The following is a 16600-nucleotide window of genomic DNA, read 5'->3' on the forward strand; positions in this document are numbered from 1 at the left end:
AATGATGTATCCCAAGCCTTTATTTACAATTGTTCCTCAAGTCTTGTGAGTCACTCTGTCATTGGACCTGTGAAATCATTGCAGTAGGCTTTGTTTTTAGCACAATGTGCAATGTCAACATTGCTGTGTTAGGGTGTTCAGTACATTCACAGAGGTGCATGTGGAAGAGGGAGATATTAAATGAAGGTTTAAAGGATTTTTCTACTGTATCTCAGATTTATGGTATTATTGAACATTTTGTTAAAGTGATTTGAGAGTTAGTAGCTTACTGTCAGTTTTTTTGAAAGCTCTCCTTCATTCTAGCAATTGTTATACCAATGTACCAATGTATTAATGAAACGACTATGAAATGCAATATTTTTCCAAAAATAAAGTATTATAATTTTCTGCAGCTGTTAAATCATTTCTGGTGAGAATGGCACAAGGGGATACAATTTTTTTTGCTGAATTTTCAGCGGTAAGACCAACCAGCAGAGGTATGGCAATATAGTCCTACAATTGGTTGGTAAAAATTCTTCATAATACGTTCATTTATTAACATTTGCATAGGCATGAAATAAGCACACTTTGGATACATTTACATTCTTTATTTAAGCAAGTTACTGATTTCAGATGGAAATCTGAGAGGTACATCACTCCGTCCTTACTTTAGAGCAGGAGTCCACATGGTGGCAGTGTTGTCCAAATCCCTCAGTAACCACCATATTTCCTGGATTGGGCCTAATCCAACACAGGCCTATTTATTCCCAAATGTATAATCCTAAACTGAACAGATTTGACCATTCTGTTGTTAGCGGTGTGTCATTTATAATGAATGGAGAAACGTTTATAATAGCACAATCAGGACTCTTAAGGAACAGATCTGTGAAACACTGCAAATGAAAAATATACTTGTTTTTCCAACTCACACAATTATGGGGTTTTATATCAACTATAAATGCTTTAAACATTACAGTAAGTACAATTGCACAGTGAGGTAAAAATGAAAGAAAAAATATCCACAGTAAATGATGTACAACGACACGGTCATGTTTCCCCAAGATAAAGGGACACATCTATTGGTTTATTTCCACGAGTTGTGTCATGTAACAATATAAGTACTGAAACACACTGCCCCTGCAACAGACTTTTATTGTAACATACCAGAAACTACTTTACAAAAAGGCATCCACGTGAAGAAATAAGGATATAATAACTTCAACCTAAAGCAAACCAATAATGGCATGACAGAATAGGCAGAGAAAATATGATTACAACATGGACTATGTTGACTATTAAATGCTCTTCATGTGCATCCCTGTATGACCACAATGCAAGAACAGTGTACATTCCCAATGATGCAAAATGTCCTTCACACATCGATAGGAGAGGACACACACTACTCCTCATGAGAGTGAATTCAGTCTTATAATAGCATACTATTCAGAACTCCAAACCATGACAATCCTCTCAGAGGGAAAATAAAATAACTGAAAAACAAAAACTCATATTTACAAAAATGTACAGTTGCGAAGAAAAAACATCCCATGATCCTTCAGAGCTTGAAATACAACTTTTAAAAAGGTCACTCCAGCAAGTAGGTCAACAGTCTTCAAAACATTGAACATTCAGAACTTTTAAAAGTTCAAAGTTCTAACATGTTGGCGGAAACATCCAAGTTTACAGTAGCAGCCATTGTGATTCTGTCTGTTGCAGTCACCATGTGATGCCGTCATAAGTGTAGTTGGCACAACCAGCTCAAACCGGTACAGAGACAACTCATCTGTATTGCACGTTGGCATAGCCATTCTCAGGATATAGAGGCAGTTCATCTGAACTGCCCATTGGCCTGGCCATTCTCCAGGTATACAGACACAGCTCACTTGTACTGCCCAATGTCGTAGCCATTCTCTGGATATAAATGTTCATCTGTACTGGTTACTCCATTGCTTACCTCTAAAAAAGGAGAGAAAAAAGAAGAGTTGAACTTTGACCCTCACTCTTTTCCATTCTTGATTTGATTCAGTGGGTTAGTTGGAGAATACATGCTGGCAACATCAGCGTTGTGGGTTTGATACATGCATGGGCTACATACTGATTATACTGTATGTGTCAGTTGCTTTGGATAAAAGCGTCTGCTAAATGCCTGTATTATATTTGATTTATTTACGTACCTGAGAATATGAGTTTCTCCTTCATGATGTTGACGTCTCGGCTGGGCCGGCGCGTCACAGCACTCAGCATGATCTGTTCTGGGTTGTAGTTTTGCATTCCACTCATCCTCCATCTGACAGGGCGACGCCACACCGTCAGAGACACATTCAGAGTCAAATGTCAAATGATGAATACATATTGATGAATAGATATTGATTAATACATATTGATGAATACATATCGAGTAAAATGAAACATAGTGTACACTGAGTACAAGCTTTAGAGCTTCAGACACAAGTGAAGCACAAGGACAGAAAACAGAAAACAAGAAAGCAACATGGGCCATGAGAGTCACCCCAGTTACCTGATCAAGTGATAGCTGACAGACGCCAGAGTGCAGCAGAGAAACGTAGCATGCAGATCAGGCAGAACAGAGGACAAATAGGGCAGAACGAGAGAGAGGAGGGAATGAAAGAGGACATAAGAAAAAAATATGATATGGACAAACAGAAGGAGAGAAATTGACAGACGAGGAGGAGAAGAAAAAGAGAGAGCGCAGTGAAAGGTAAAGAGCAGAACTGTCAGTTTAGAAGCAGAAGGCTATGCAACACAAAGCTCAGCACACACAGACCTTTACATTTACATAACAGTCCTGAGAAACACTTGTACATCAGACTAGACAATGGAGCAGAGCAGACATATCACTGAAGTGTGTGCAAACCAGCTTTCATCGGGGATCAGTGTAGTAGAGAACTTTGCATTGTTATTGCAATACTCTCGAAATATTCAAAAGTGTGAGGGTGAGGGGTTCATTCCTTAAAACGTATGCTGCAAATGCACAACCATTCACAGCCAAGTGAATGGTTTGATCATAATGGAAAATGGGTACTTACTTTTGAAAGATGAATATTCCTGTAACTATGGCGATGGAGACAAGATCTGAGGTGATCCAGACCAAGCAGTATTCATTTGGGCTCTGTAAACAAGAAGAGCTGTTCAGAACCAACATCCACCACTAGACAGCAGCATCACCACAAATATACTGTACCTCTCATCATGATGAACATGCGATGAGGATCAGAACATGAATGAAACTACTTGAGTTTTATGTCCTAGTCTCGAGCTGTGTCCTTCGGTCTGGTTGTGCCCTGGTAGTGTCTTGTCGTACTCTAGACCCTCACTGTGCCCAAGTTTGCTGCTGTGTCCCCATGCCTCACTTCACTCTTACCCAGCTATTCTGCTGTTCCCTAGTCACTATCTTTACTCTCCCCTGCGGTCCCCAGCCTCTCTGTGTTGCCTTGCCTCTGTAGTGTAGCAGGTAAAAAGGGTACCCAGTCATATAAAAATTGACTGTTACACTCATGGGTACATTCCATATGGCTATACTGTACTAAAAGTGTAGTTATTGCAATGAAGTGGTGTAGACGGAGATTCTTACCATGAGCCAGATGGGGTAAGGCACCTTGCGGAGGACCTGGGGGGCGTCGGAGGAGACAGAAGGCACTCCGCTGCACCACAGCACTGAGTAGAGCCACGGCTCGTTCACCGGGTACAGTGTCACACTCATGTTGTTCGCCAGGAAGTCCCTACAAAGATTAATAGTTTATTGGACGTGCTGGCCTGTGAGTAACCGTAACGCAGGGTGAGGTTAGGGTTAGGGATTAAGATAAGATTCTTGGGACTTTTTAGATAACATGTTTGGACCTCCCAGATAACATTTTGGACAATCACAGCAGGTGAATGGTTAGGGTTAGAGTTTGAGAGTAACAGTAGGTCTGGCTCACTGAATTTCCTTGTTGCTGGCCTGTGAGTAGCGCAGGGTGAGGCTGCTGATGCCCCTGTGTCTGAGCTCCTCCACTGACAGTTTCTTCAAGGAGGTCTGCTGCAGCCCCCTGACACGCCCCCTGTCTGTGTCCGGAGTCCACGTCACCTAAAGAACCACAGAACACAAGACATAGGGTAAGAGACTGGACCTGCTTTTTGATTCACACATCTCTACCAATGTTGCTAAGGATTCAGTGACAGATACAGTGGGGAGAACAAATATTTGATACACTGCCGATTTTGCAGGTTTTCCTACTTACAAAGCATGTAGAGGTCTGTAATTTTTATCATAGGTACACTTCAACTGTGAGAGACGGAATCTAAAACAAAAATCCAGAAAATCACATTGTATGATTTTTAAGTAATTAATTTGCATTTTATTGTATGACATAAGTATTTGATACATCAGAAAAGCAGAACTTAATATTTGGTACAGAAACCTTTGTTTGCAATTACAGAGATCATACGTTTCCTGTAGGTCTTGACCAGGTTTGCACACACTGCAGAAGGGATTTTGGCCCACTCCTCCATACAGACCTTCTCCAGATCCTTCAGGTTTCGGGGCTGTCACTGGGCAATACAGACTTTCAGCTCCCTCCAAAGATTTTCTATTGGGTTCAGGTCTGGAGACTGGCTAGGCCACTCCAGGACCTTGAGATGCTTCTTACGGAGCCACTCCTTAGTTGCCCTGGCTGTGTGTTTCGGGACGTTGTCATGCTGGAAGACCCAGCCACGACTCATCTTCAATGCTCTTACTGAGGGAAGGAGGTTGTTGGCCAAGATTTCACGATACATGGCCCCATCCATCCTCCCCTCAATACGGTGCAGTCGTCCTGTCCCCTTTGCAGAAAAGCATCCCCAAAGAATGATGTTTCCACCTCCATGCTTCACGGTTGGGATGGTGTTCTTGGGGTTGTACTCATCCTTCTTCTTCCTCCAAACACGGCGAGTGGAGTTTAGACCAAAAAGCTCTATTTTTGTCTCATCAGACCACATGCCCTTCTCCCATTCCTTCTCTGGATCATCCAGATGGTCATTGGCAAACTTCAGACGGGCCTGGACATGCGCTGGCTTGAGCAGGGGGACCTTGCGTGCGCTGCAGAATTTTAATCCATGATGGCGTAGTGTGTTACTAATGGTTTTCTTTGAGACTGTGGTCCCAGCTCTCTTCAGGTCATTGACCAGGTCCTGCCATGTAGTTCTTAGCTGAAATCTCACCTTCCTCATGATCATTGATGCCCCACGAGGTGAGATCTTGCATGGAGCCCCAGACCGAGGGTGATTGACCGTCATCTTGAACATCTTCCATTTTCTAATAATTGCGCCAACAGTTGTTGCCTTCTCACCAAGCCGCTTGCCTATTGTCCTGTAGCCCATCCCAGCCTTGTGCAGGTCTACAATTTTATCCCTGATGTCCTTACACAGCTCTCTGGTCTTGGCTATTGTGGAGAGGTTGGAGTCTGTTTGATTGAGTGTGTGGACAGGTGTCTTTTATACAGGTAACGAGTTCAAACAGGTGCAGTTAATACAGGTAATGAGTGGAGAACAGGAGGGCTTCTTAAAGAAAAACTAACAGGTCTGTGAGAGCCGGAATTATTACTGGTTGGTAGGTGATCAAATACTTATGTCATGCAATAAAATGCAAATTAGTTACTTAAAAATCATACAATGTGATTTTCTGGATTTTTGTTTTAGATTCCGTCTCTCACAGTTGAAGTGTACCTATGATAAAAATTACAGACCTCTACATGCTTTGTAAGTAGGAAAACCTGCAAAATCGGCAGTGTATCAAATACTTGTTCTCCCCACTGTAGATACACGGAGAGTCCACCTTACCCTCTTCTGTGATATCCCAGACCTCTGGACAGCCCACAGGGTGTCCATGATCCAGGTCTTGTAGTGTGGGTGTTCTGGGGGAGGTCTATGGAGGTTTAACAGGACTGAGCGGTTGGCCCTGGCTGCCAGGCGGAGCATCTCTACCAGGCTACACACTGTCAGGTTCCCCATTCGGTTCCGGTCCCTCCCTGTCAGAGACCCGACTGTCCAGTATGGGTCGCTCTGGAGAGACAGATATGGAAGAGAGGTATTTTATTTGATGAGGTGATGCAAAGTGGAGTGAAAAAATATACTTGGTGTGGGGAGAAGGAGGGGTAGAGAAGGGGAGAGACTAAGAGAAAGAGCAATACAAGGAGGGAGAAAGTCAGATACTCAGTGAGAGGGAGTGAGAGAGGGGTGGGGGGGGTACCTCCAAAAACCACTGCCCCGCATTTAGAGAGCGAATCTCTGTCCAATTGAAGAGAGAGGCGTCCTCGTGCTGTCTGTCAGGAAAGACCTTGGCAATGTCAGTGGTCCTTCTCAGGGTGCGGTCTCGCATCAGGAAGGGCACCCCGTCCAGACTGCAGAGGAGAGGTGGGACCACAGACTTACATCACTGAACCAGTAACACTTATGTCATTTATGTCACTGCTTTCATAAATAAAATAAAGAGGTTCTGTGGCAATGGGAGTACTAAAATGGGCCTGTAATAACAGGCCTATAATGCACTAGTGAAAAGGAATGGATGTGAGATTAAAATGGTCTTAAAACAAGTTGACTACATCAAAGGCAGGGTCAGAATGGGGTTGTTTAGAATTTCTCCCTAACCTTTAACACGCTGTGAATGTTGCTATGGCTTCACTACAGAAAGGCCCACCCGTCGTTACCGGTCTACTATAGAGAACTCATTACTCCTAACGTTAAGGTACTGGGGTGGGGTGGGGTTAGGTTATTGGATGGTAGAGTTAGGTTATTGGTTGGTTACCTGACGGTGACGTCGGCCTCCAGGGAGCTGACCCCCTGCTGCAGGGCCTTGTTGAAGGACATCAGGGTGTTCTCTGGCGCCAGCTACAGCACAGGACACACACACAGACAGAGGGACAGACAGAGAGACAGGAGGTACAATGGGTTATTATGTGTTGTTAAAATCTGATGACAGTCATTTGACCTAGTGGTGGAAAGACAAATTATTTAAGCTTTAAAGAAATAGGAAATAGGTTAGCAGCCGACTACATGTGGAGAGGTAATTTTATGTGCAGGAGTTATCTTGTACAATGGGCTTGTAAACTCTAGCCACCATTACAATGTGCTGGGATGTGAGGTCTCAGCACTCAGCTACAAATATATTGCATAATTCCTTAGGATCTACATGAAGTGGCTAGAGAGTAGGGGGAAAGAAGATATTTCTGTAGGGGGACACGGACTCACCATTGGAGCCCCCCGTCTTCCAATGACGTCAGGCCGAGGTTTGAGGCTGTTCCTGTCCATGATGCAGGGTGAGGAGATGGCGAGGGGAGACATGTAGAGGACCAGTAGGACACTCAGGTAGACCAGCAGCACTATCATGTGGAACTCTGGGAAGGAGGAAGACCATAGAGTGAGGACATTAGGTCCCAGATTTCTGACTGCTGCTGCATTTATTGTTCATTATCAAACATCTTTATGGTTATAATGATAATAATCATGAAGTAATGTAATAATGTATAATATTGGTATTAAAGGAATCCTGATTAGAGTTACAGTGAAACCAATCAAAAGCCAACCCAATACTTACTGGTTCTCCCTGCACGGATCACATGTCCAGCGACTAGCCAACCCAGTGCTGTGACAGCAGCCAGAGCTCCTATGTGCAGGAAAGGACCTGTGGACTGAATTACAACACAGGAAGACAGGAGTTGTTTACACACACACATACACACTAGTAGAGAAACAGAAAAATAGAGATGTAGACCTGTAGCGATATGAGAATGATGTCCCATTCGTCCCCCCACACATCATTGATGGAGACCACACCGCTGACAGCGGTGATCAAGGCAGCCGACACACCAATCTGTGGGGACCAACATATCAACAGTTTGATTTGTTCTACAAATTCCTATGCAGGGCTAACAGTAACATGGTATTCATTTCATCATCAGTAGGTCAGAGTTAATTTGAAGGCCTACCTTTTGGATCCAGTAGAGGTTCAGCTGCTGTCCCAGTGAAATATGACAAAGTGCTAAAATCTGGAAACGAACAGAGCCACAATCAGTTTAGATCTTACTGAATCTGCAGCAGCAACATGTGCTTTACTGTGTGTACAGGCATTTAACCAAACATGGGAAACTTACTCACCATTAAAAATGTAATGTAACTAAAGCCAACTGCGATGGTTGCGAGAATGGGGACAGTGCCGTCCTTCCATTCCCCAGAACGGTTGTATAGTAACCTTTGAAAGAGAGACAGAGGGTGGGGAAGGTGAACCAGTGCCTTGATAAGAAGAGGATGAAACAGACCAGCCCTGATGGGAGATATTGAAATATGCACACATTTTATTACTAATTGAAAGCTGCTCAAAAAGGAGAGTGCTTCTGGGGGACATAAACCATGGTGCAAACTCAGCTCACAGTCACTCTGGTAAGGACTAGTTTACACTCACCAGTTGAATTGGTTGTAGTCATTGTGGGCCTCCAACCAGAAGTAAGCCCAGAAGAGGAGCAGGGAGAAGGTGCTGCACAAGATGATGAACCATGCACACTCCCACTGGTGAACACACAACAGAATGAAGAATACATTTACTTTCTATAACACTTTTAACATACCGTTCCACAACTTTCAGCTTAAACAATCACACAACGACTAAAATAAGTCTAAAACAGATTACCTCTTGAATCTAAATAAAACTGTAAATGTGGGCAGATTACCAGGCACTTCCCCCATAGTAATTGACTGGATTGAGGAGGATAAAACAGGTCAGAGGCGCAGCCCGCATGCAGAAAGGGCACAAGGTTGCAAAATAGCACATATTCCAATTATTATTATTTTATTGAGGTGAAATGTACTTACTATGATTGTGATATGTGGTTGTCTCACCTAGCTATCTTAAGATGAATGCACTAACTGTAAGTCGCTCTGGATAAAAGCATCTGGTAAATTACTAAAATGTAAATGTAAATAAGTAATTATAAAGGATATGGAATAATGTCAACTGTTTTCATGACATCTCTATCTGCCACGTTCTACAACGTTTGCGTACTGAATGTGGCCCAGGTCAGACCACAGCCAGGTAGAGTTGACCAGTGATCAGCTTTACATCTCATGCTGGCCAGACTAGTGCTGTATCTCCTCCACATCTCCTACAGTCTATTATTATAGGCCTGGCGATAATGAGACGTGTAGACGCATGGTAGTTAAGAGGGAAATACCACATTAACACTTACACTGCACTCAGAGGAAAGGCTAGGAATCTCATCAGTGAGGTCTTAACTTCTGCTGGTTAGAGTTAATGCACAGGGGAGAATGGGAGAGTAGAGGGGCTGGTGTTTTAATGAAGTCTGGTTTCTGAGGTAACCACCACACTACTTCTGTTGAGGCAGTCAATTACCTGGTCTTGCACAATACTTCACAGCCTTGACAAGTCTGTGTGTGTGTGTGTGTGTGTGTGTGTACAGTGCTGTGAAAAAGTATTTGCCCCGTTTCTAATTTTATCTACTGTTGCATATTTTTGATACTGAACGTTATCAGATCGTCAACCAAAACCTAATATTAGATCAATGGAACCTGAGTGAACAAATAACACAACGATTACATACTCATTTCATTTATTTTATAAACAAAGTTATGGAACACCCAATTCCTCTGTGTGAAAAAGTAATTGCCCCCTTACACTCAATAACTGGTTGTGCCACCTTTAGCTGCAATGACTGCAACCAAATGCTTCCTGTAGTTGTTGATCAGTCTCTCACGTCGCTGTGGAGGAATTTTGGCCCACTCTTGCATGCAGAACTGCTTTAACTCAGCAACATTTGTGGGTTTTCAAGCATGGAAAGCTCGTTTCAAGTCCTGCCACAACATCTCAATTGGGTCTGGACTTTGACTAGGCTATTCCAAAACTTCACATTATTGCTTTTGAACCATTTTCATGTAGACTTGATTGTGTGTTTTGGATCATTGTCATGCTACATGACCCAGCTGCGCTTCAGCTTCAGCTCACAGACGGATGGCCTGACATTCTCCTGTAGAATTATTTGATACAGATCAAAATTCATGGTTCCTTCTATTAAGGCAAGTCATCCAGGTCCTGAGGCAGCAAAGCATCCTCAAACCATCACACTACCACCACCATGCATGACCGTTGGTATAAGGTTCTTACTGTGGAATGCGGAATGCACTGTCATCGAGGATACAGGAAGTCAGTCTTTAGTACAGTGTCATTGTCACCAAGATGATGACGTCTAATCCTGACATCCTTCTAATCCCATCACTTCCTCCTCCAGACTGTTCCTTGGCTTCCTTCTCCTTCCCTCTCTAACGTCTTCACAGCCTGCTAATTATAACCCTGATAGACAGTGCAGCCCTACCACAGTGTTTCATCTACTGAGAAGAATACTGATTAATCACAATGAAGTAGCTTAGTCAGAGAAACAGAATGACTGTCTAGCATTTCCGGCAGCTGTCCTCAGACAGACCGTGTACATCTCACCTCTGTATGATACAGTACTATGCACACTTGTTATCCTATAGATTTTGCCATACCAGGTGTGTGGTACTACATGGAAATACATACATAAAAATAGTACAAATATAATTTGTGTCTCAATGATAACTGATGGAGCCAAGAATCATATGTCCAACTCCAGCTGGAAATGTAACCTGTTCAGCATGGGTTGCTTTATGGTGTGCTAGTCTTGTCACGACTTCCTCCGAAGCTGCCTCCTCTCCTTGTTCGGGCAGGCTTAGGCGTTCGTCGTCACCGGCCTTCTAGCCACTGCCGCTCCTCATCTTATCATTCCATTTGTTTTGTCTTGTTTATTACACACACCTGGTTCATATCCCCTCATCAGTACCTGTATAAGTATTCCCTCTGCCCCCCATGTCTTTGTGTGTGATTGTTTATTGTGGAGGTTACTATAGCTCGGTGGAGCTATATTGTATTTTGTATCGCCGGGATATTCACCCGTGTGCCTTGTTGTCTCCAGTGCGCTGTAATACCGCACTGGAGTGTTTTACGCATTGCTGCGTACCGATGTCTTACCGAATAAACCATTTATTCTGTGATTTACCCTCCTGCGCCTGACTCTGTCCAAATCACCCGCCACAGAATCACACATCTGAAGCATGGAGTCAGCAGGAGACGGGAATATGCCTGGAGTCGTGGAACGGGTCCGGGAGCATTCCAACATGCTAGCCAGCTTGAGCGAAGTGATGGATCGGGTTCTCCAGGTCGTCCAACGCCTGGAGAGGACCCGACCCTTTGGGACCAGCTGAGAGACCGGATCCAGCCACCCACACCCCAGCAACCAGAGGGATTCACCTATCCCGACCGAGGGAGTATGACGGGACAGCTGCCCGCTGCCAGGGATTCCTCCTGCAGCTGGACCTCTATTTTTCTGCCATCAGCTCGATTCCATCGGAGTGGGAGAAGGTGTCCGCCCTCGTCTCCTGCCTCTCGGGGTAAGCCCTGAAGTGGGCCAACGCGGTCTGGAGTGAAGGAGGAGACGCATTGGACAACTACGGGGAGGTCCATCTGAGGCAAGGGACGAGGACCGCGCAGGACTTTGCCCTGGAGATTAGAACTCTAGTGGCTGGGTCCGGGTGGAACGAGCAGGCCCTCATCGACCACATCCGGTGCTGCCTGCGAGTGTATGTCCGAAGGGAGCTAGCCTGCCGGGATACCACGTTGATGTTCAACCAGCTGGTGGACATGGCCATCCATTTGGACAACCTGCTGGCTTCAAAAGGACGTCCTAGAAGGTGCCTGCCCGTTTCACCCCCCTTCAACCCGGATTACGTTCTGATGGAGCTGGGTGGTGCAGCAATCTGGGAGAACGAAGGACGACAGCTCCAGTGTCACTCTTGTGGCAAGAGAGGACACTCTGCTGCACGCTGTCGTCAGAGTTCTTCTGGGTCTGGAGGCGGCAGGCAGGGCACTCTCGCGTCACCCCTGGTAGCGCAAACCCACACTCGTTCAGATCCCTCTGCTGCGCACTTCACCATACATGTCAACTTCCCTGATTACACGGTAGTTCCCCAGTGTAAGGCGCTGGTCGATTCAGGTGCAGCATGTGTCCCTGGTTCGCAGAGTGCTGGGCCGACTGTTGGAGCATGACCTGTATGCCAAGGCAGAAAAGTGTCTGTTCTTCCAACAGTTCATCTCCTTCCTCGGATACCACATCACCACCTCAGGTGTGGAGATGGAGGGAGACCGCATTTCAGCCGTGCGTAATTGGCCGACTCCAACCACGGTAAAGGAGGTGCAGCGCTTTATTGGGTTTGCCAATTACTATCTGAGGTTTATCCAGGGCTTTGGCAAGGTTGCAGCTCCCATCACCTCTCTGTTGAAGGGTGGCCGTCCCGGCTCCGCTGGTCTGCTGAGGCTGACAGGGATTTCAGTAACCTGAGGGCTCTGTTCACCTCAGCCCCAGTACTGGCCCATCCCGATCCATCATTACCATTCGTAGTGGAGGTGGATGCGTCCGAGGTAGGGATAGGTGCTGTCCTATCCCAAGGCTCGGGCACATTTTACATTACATTTTTTTACATTTTAGTCATTTAGCAGACGCTCTTATCCAGAGCGACTTACAGTTAGTGAATACATATTTTTTTTATACTGGCCCCCCGTGGGATTCGAACCCACAACCCTGGCGGGGATGTAGCTCTATCAACTGAGCTACATCCCTGCCGGCCATTCCCTCCCCTACCCTGGACGACACTGGGCCAATTGTGCGCCGCCCATGAGTCTCCCGGTCGCGGCCGGCTGCGACAGAGCCTGGATTCGAACCAGGATCTCTAGTGGCACAGTTATCACTGCGATGCAAGCTCCGCCCCTGTGCCTTCTTCTCTAAGAATCTCAGCCCGGCGGAGCAGAACTACGACGTTGGTTATTGGGAGCTGTTGGCTGTTGTCAGAGCACTGACCGCGTGGAGGCACTGACTCGAGGGGGCGAAACACCCTTTCCTCGTCTGGACTGACCACCGTAACCTGGAGTACATCCGGGCAGCGAGGAGACTGAACCCTCGCCAGGCCAGGTGGGCCTTGTTCTTCACCCGGTTTGATTTCACGTTGTCATACATACCAGGTACTAAGAATGTGAAGGCAGACATGCTGTCACGTCTGTAGGACACAGAGGAGAAGCCCATAGACAAAACCCCCATACTCCCGGCCTCCTGCATTGTGGCACCGGTAGTGTGGGCGGTGGACACGGACATAGAGCGGGCGTTACGCACAGAGCCATCTCCAACTCAGTGTCCAGCTGGGCTGCGGTACTTGCCGTCTCTTGTCCGCGACCGTCTTATCTATTGGGCACACACGTCTCCCTCCTCTGGTCACCCAGGTATCGGCCGTATAGCGCGCTGCCTGACTGGGAAGTACTGGTGGCCTACTTTGGCTAAGGACATGAGGGTGAATGTCTGCTCCTGCTCGGTGTGCACCCAGAGTAAGGCACCTAGGCACCTCCCAGCGGGTAAGTTACATCCCTTACCAGTTCCACAACCGCCATGGTCCCACTTGTCAATTGACTTCCTCACTGATCTTCCCCTCTCTCAGGGTAACACCACCATCCTGGTTGTTGTGGACTGCTTTTCTAAAGCCTGCCGCCTCCTTCCTCTGCCCAGTCTCCCCATGGCCCTCCAAACTGCAGAAGCCCTGTTTACTCATGTCTTCCGGCACTACAGGGTGCCAGAGGACATAGTGTCTGACCGGGATCCCCAGTTTACATCCAGGGTCTGGAAGGCATTCATGGAACGTCTGGGGGTCTCGGTCAGCCTGACCTCTGGGTTTCACCCCGAGTCTAATGGGCAGGTGGAACGGGTGAATCAGGATGTGGGTAGGTTCCTGCGGTCCTACTGCCAGGACCGGCCGGGGGAGTGGTCGGTGTTCTTGCCATGGGCCGAATATACCCAGAACTCTCTCCGCCACTCTTCCACTAACCTATCTCCATTTCAATGTGTTTTAGGTTATCAGCCGGTCCTGGCACCGTGGCATCAGAGCCAGACCAAAGCTCCTGCGGTAGATTACTGGTTTCGGCGCACAGAGGAGACATGGAACGCTGCCCACATCCACCTCCAGCGCGCCGTGCGTCGCCAGAAGGCCAGCGCTGACCGCCACCGCAGTGAGGCCCCACTCTTTGTACCGGGTGATCAGGTCTGGCTCTCGACCCGGAATCTGCCCCTCCGCCTGCCCTGCCGGAAGTTGAGCCCGCGGTTTGTTGGGCCGTTCAAAGTCCTGAGGAGAAGAAACGAGGTTACGTATAGGTTACTACTCCCTCCTGATTACCGTATTAACCCCTTGTTTCACGTGTCTCTCCTCAGGCCGGTGGTGGCTGGTCCGCTCCAGGAGTCTGAGGTGCGGGAGGTCCCTCCGCCCCCTCTGGACATCGAGGAGGCCCCGGCGTACTCCGTCAGTTCCATCCTGGATTCGAGGCGTCGGGTGGGGGGCCTTCAGTACCTCGTGGTGCGGGAGGGGTACGGTCCGGAGAAGCGGTGAGGGATGTCCTCGATCCCTCCCTGTTGCGGGATTTCCACCGTCGCCATCCGGCTCGCCCTGCTCCGCGTCCTCTTGGCCGTCCCCGAAGCCGGTGTCGGCGCGCTGCTGGAGCTGCGTGTCAGGAGGGGGGTACTGTCACGACTTCCTCAAAAGCTGCCTACTCTCCTTGTTCGGGCAGGCTTTGGCGTTTCGTCATCACCGCTGTCTTAAACCATTTATTCTTTGATTTACCCTCCTGCGCCTGACTCCATCCAAATCACCCGCCACAAGTCTTGAGCGAAAGCATTTCTAGGTCATTAATTACAAAGTTCTCTATTGGCTTGAAGAGCAGGACAGAGGTAATCTGGTTCTGAGAAATACCAGCCTACCACTCAAAGTAATACCACTAAGTACCAGACAAGAAAGCAATGATATACAAACACAGGGGTGTCAACTCAGGACTGGGAATCACAGCAGTACTATCTCAATGGTCAAGTCAATATCAGAATGAACTCTAACAATAAGAGTCAGAGAGATAGGTATTGTAAGAGAGTTGCATTTAGTATGTGTAGGGATGTACATGTGAATCTCATTGATGTGTATGTGGATGATATGAATGTCTGTGTGCATGAGTGTGCACGTGTGTGTGTGTGTGTGTGTGTGTGTGTGTGTGTGAGTGTTAATGTGAGTGACTGCATTCTGCTTTGTAAATGGAGAAAGGGAAAGCAGGCGTGCTAAATGGCCAAATTTATGAACAACCTACTCGGGTTTTGTAGTCCAATGACAAGTTAAAGAACAGCAGGAGTGGCTCTGATACTCCAGTCTGCATCACACACAGCTGGGAGTCTGGGTAGAAGCATTATATTAAAACACCCCATTGACTTCTACACCAAGCTTATGGCTACCAATGCCTGCCATAAACCTAATACTTTACAATGAGCAAAGTTCGGTTAATCCTCACTAATACAGACCATTATTTACAGAAAATATCATTTGAGTTACATTTAATAATATGACATTTTTAAAAGTATTCTATTGGATAAACTGAACAATTTTACAAGGACGGTAGCTATAATAAAGCTTTCCTGTAGGTTGAATGCAATGGATAAGTTGCCTGCCTGCCTGTCTGTCTGTCTGTCTGTCGCTTTATTTGTGTATGAAGAGGTTTTACCTATTTTCAGGGCCTCCAGAACAGAATCAGACAAATGGAAAACGTTTCAATTATTCCTGAGGTATGATAAGGTTTCAATGCTGGATGGGCAGAACTGTGTCCTGCTAGCCCTTTAAAATGAGTTGAGTGTTATAGTACACACTGACCTCTATACCAGGGTTTCTTAAACTATGGGTCAGGAACCAAAGTGGGCCCTGGGCATGTGAGAGGTGTGTCACAGGTTATTAAAATACATCTATAATCACACACTATTTCTTCTTAATTTGGGTTGTTGGAGGATGATTTGAGTCACAGTAGGACAGTGAATTCCTCATTTGGGTCTGGAGCTGAAAAGGTTTCAGAAGGTTTAAGAACCCCTGCTCTATACCAATGCACACTACTCACTCTACACTCTGCCCCCTTCTAGACAAGAAAATACAGTACATGGTAACATTTTACAGAAAGCTGACAGGTTTAACACTTTATTAATTGTTATAAACGCCTATGAACTATAATGTCTTATTATAAGGCTTATAATATGTTATTTTTCTCTAGGAAGCATATATCCAAGGTAGAGGTCATACTGGCAGGCTCTTGCCTGGCAGACTGATATTGTTGTGCCCCATCTCACACGTGTCAGGTTACTGTATCTCAGTCAAGTTTATTTTTTTCACTGTTCTTTCCATGCAGGTGATACGTCTCCTGGCTTTGTTTTGCTTACAAACAAGCCTCTGCCGCAGCGTTAATCTCACTATCAGTGTTGGAAAATCATATGTCACTCGTTGTCTGAACAAGGCAGTTCTTCAATTAACAGACTTCTGTTGTGTAGTGACATTTTTACTACTGTTGCCAAAGCCACTCACTGCCCCTAGCCCTACACAGCCCAAATACCTACTTTCATGCCAGTGACCTAAAATAAAAGCAAAGCAAAGTGTTGCAAAACTGTCCACTGAGAGCAAGGCTGGTTTTATAATTTAGCTCAACACAGCTGCTGACGTTTACCAAGCTTTTCATTGC

At 46.2% G+C, this 16600-nt stretch overlaps 1 protein-coding gene across 1 annotated transcript in view; it reads right to left on the reverse strand.

Annotated features, from left to right (window-relative positions):
* Positions 1–1029: 1029 nt before the first annotated feature.
* Positions 1030–16600, reverse strand: part of LOC121579792 (glycerophosphodiester phosphodiesterase domain-containing protein 5) — a 57200-nt gene continuing 41629 nt past the window's right edge. The window contains exons 3-16 of the mRNA XM_041894691.1: positions 8411–8514; positions 8107–8200; positions 7938–7997; positions 7724–7822; positions 7547–7640; positions 7201–7346; positions 6758–6840; positions 6203–6353; positions 5794–6015; positions 3918–4063; positions 3572–3719; positions 3027–3109; positions 2154–2266; positions 1030–1935 (exon numbers count right to left, since the gene is read on the reverse strand). Of these exons, the coding sequence (XP_041750625.1) occupies positions 1859–1935; positions 2154–2266; positions 3027–3109; positions 3572–3719; positions 3918–4063; positions 5794–6015; positions 6203–6353; positions 6758–6840; positions 7201–7346; positions 7547–7640; positions 7724–7822; positions 7938–7997; positions 8107–8200; positions 8411–8514 (1620 nt within the window). The 3' untranslated portion in view covers positions 1030–1858. The remainder of the gene's footprint in view (positions 1936–2153; positions 2267–3026; positions 3110–3571; positions 3720–3917; positions 4064–5793; positions 6016–6202; positions 6354–6757; positions 6841–7200; positions 7347–7546; positions 7641–7723; positions 7823–7937; positions 7998–8106; positions 8201–8410; positions 8515–16600) is intronic.

This window comes from Coregonus clupeaformis, chromosome 13 (genome assembly GCF_020615455.1).
Source record: "Coregonus clupeaformis isolate EN_2021a chromosome 13, ASM2061545v1, whole genome shotgun sequence".
Lineage (NCBI taxonomy): Eukaryota > Metazoa > Chordata > Actinopteri > Salmoniformes > Salmonidae > Coregonus > Coregonus clupeaformis.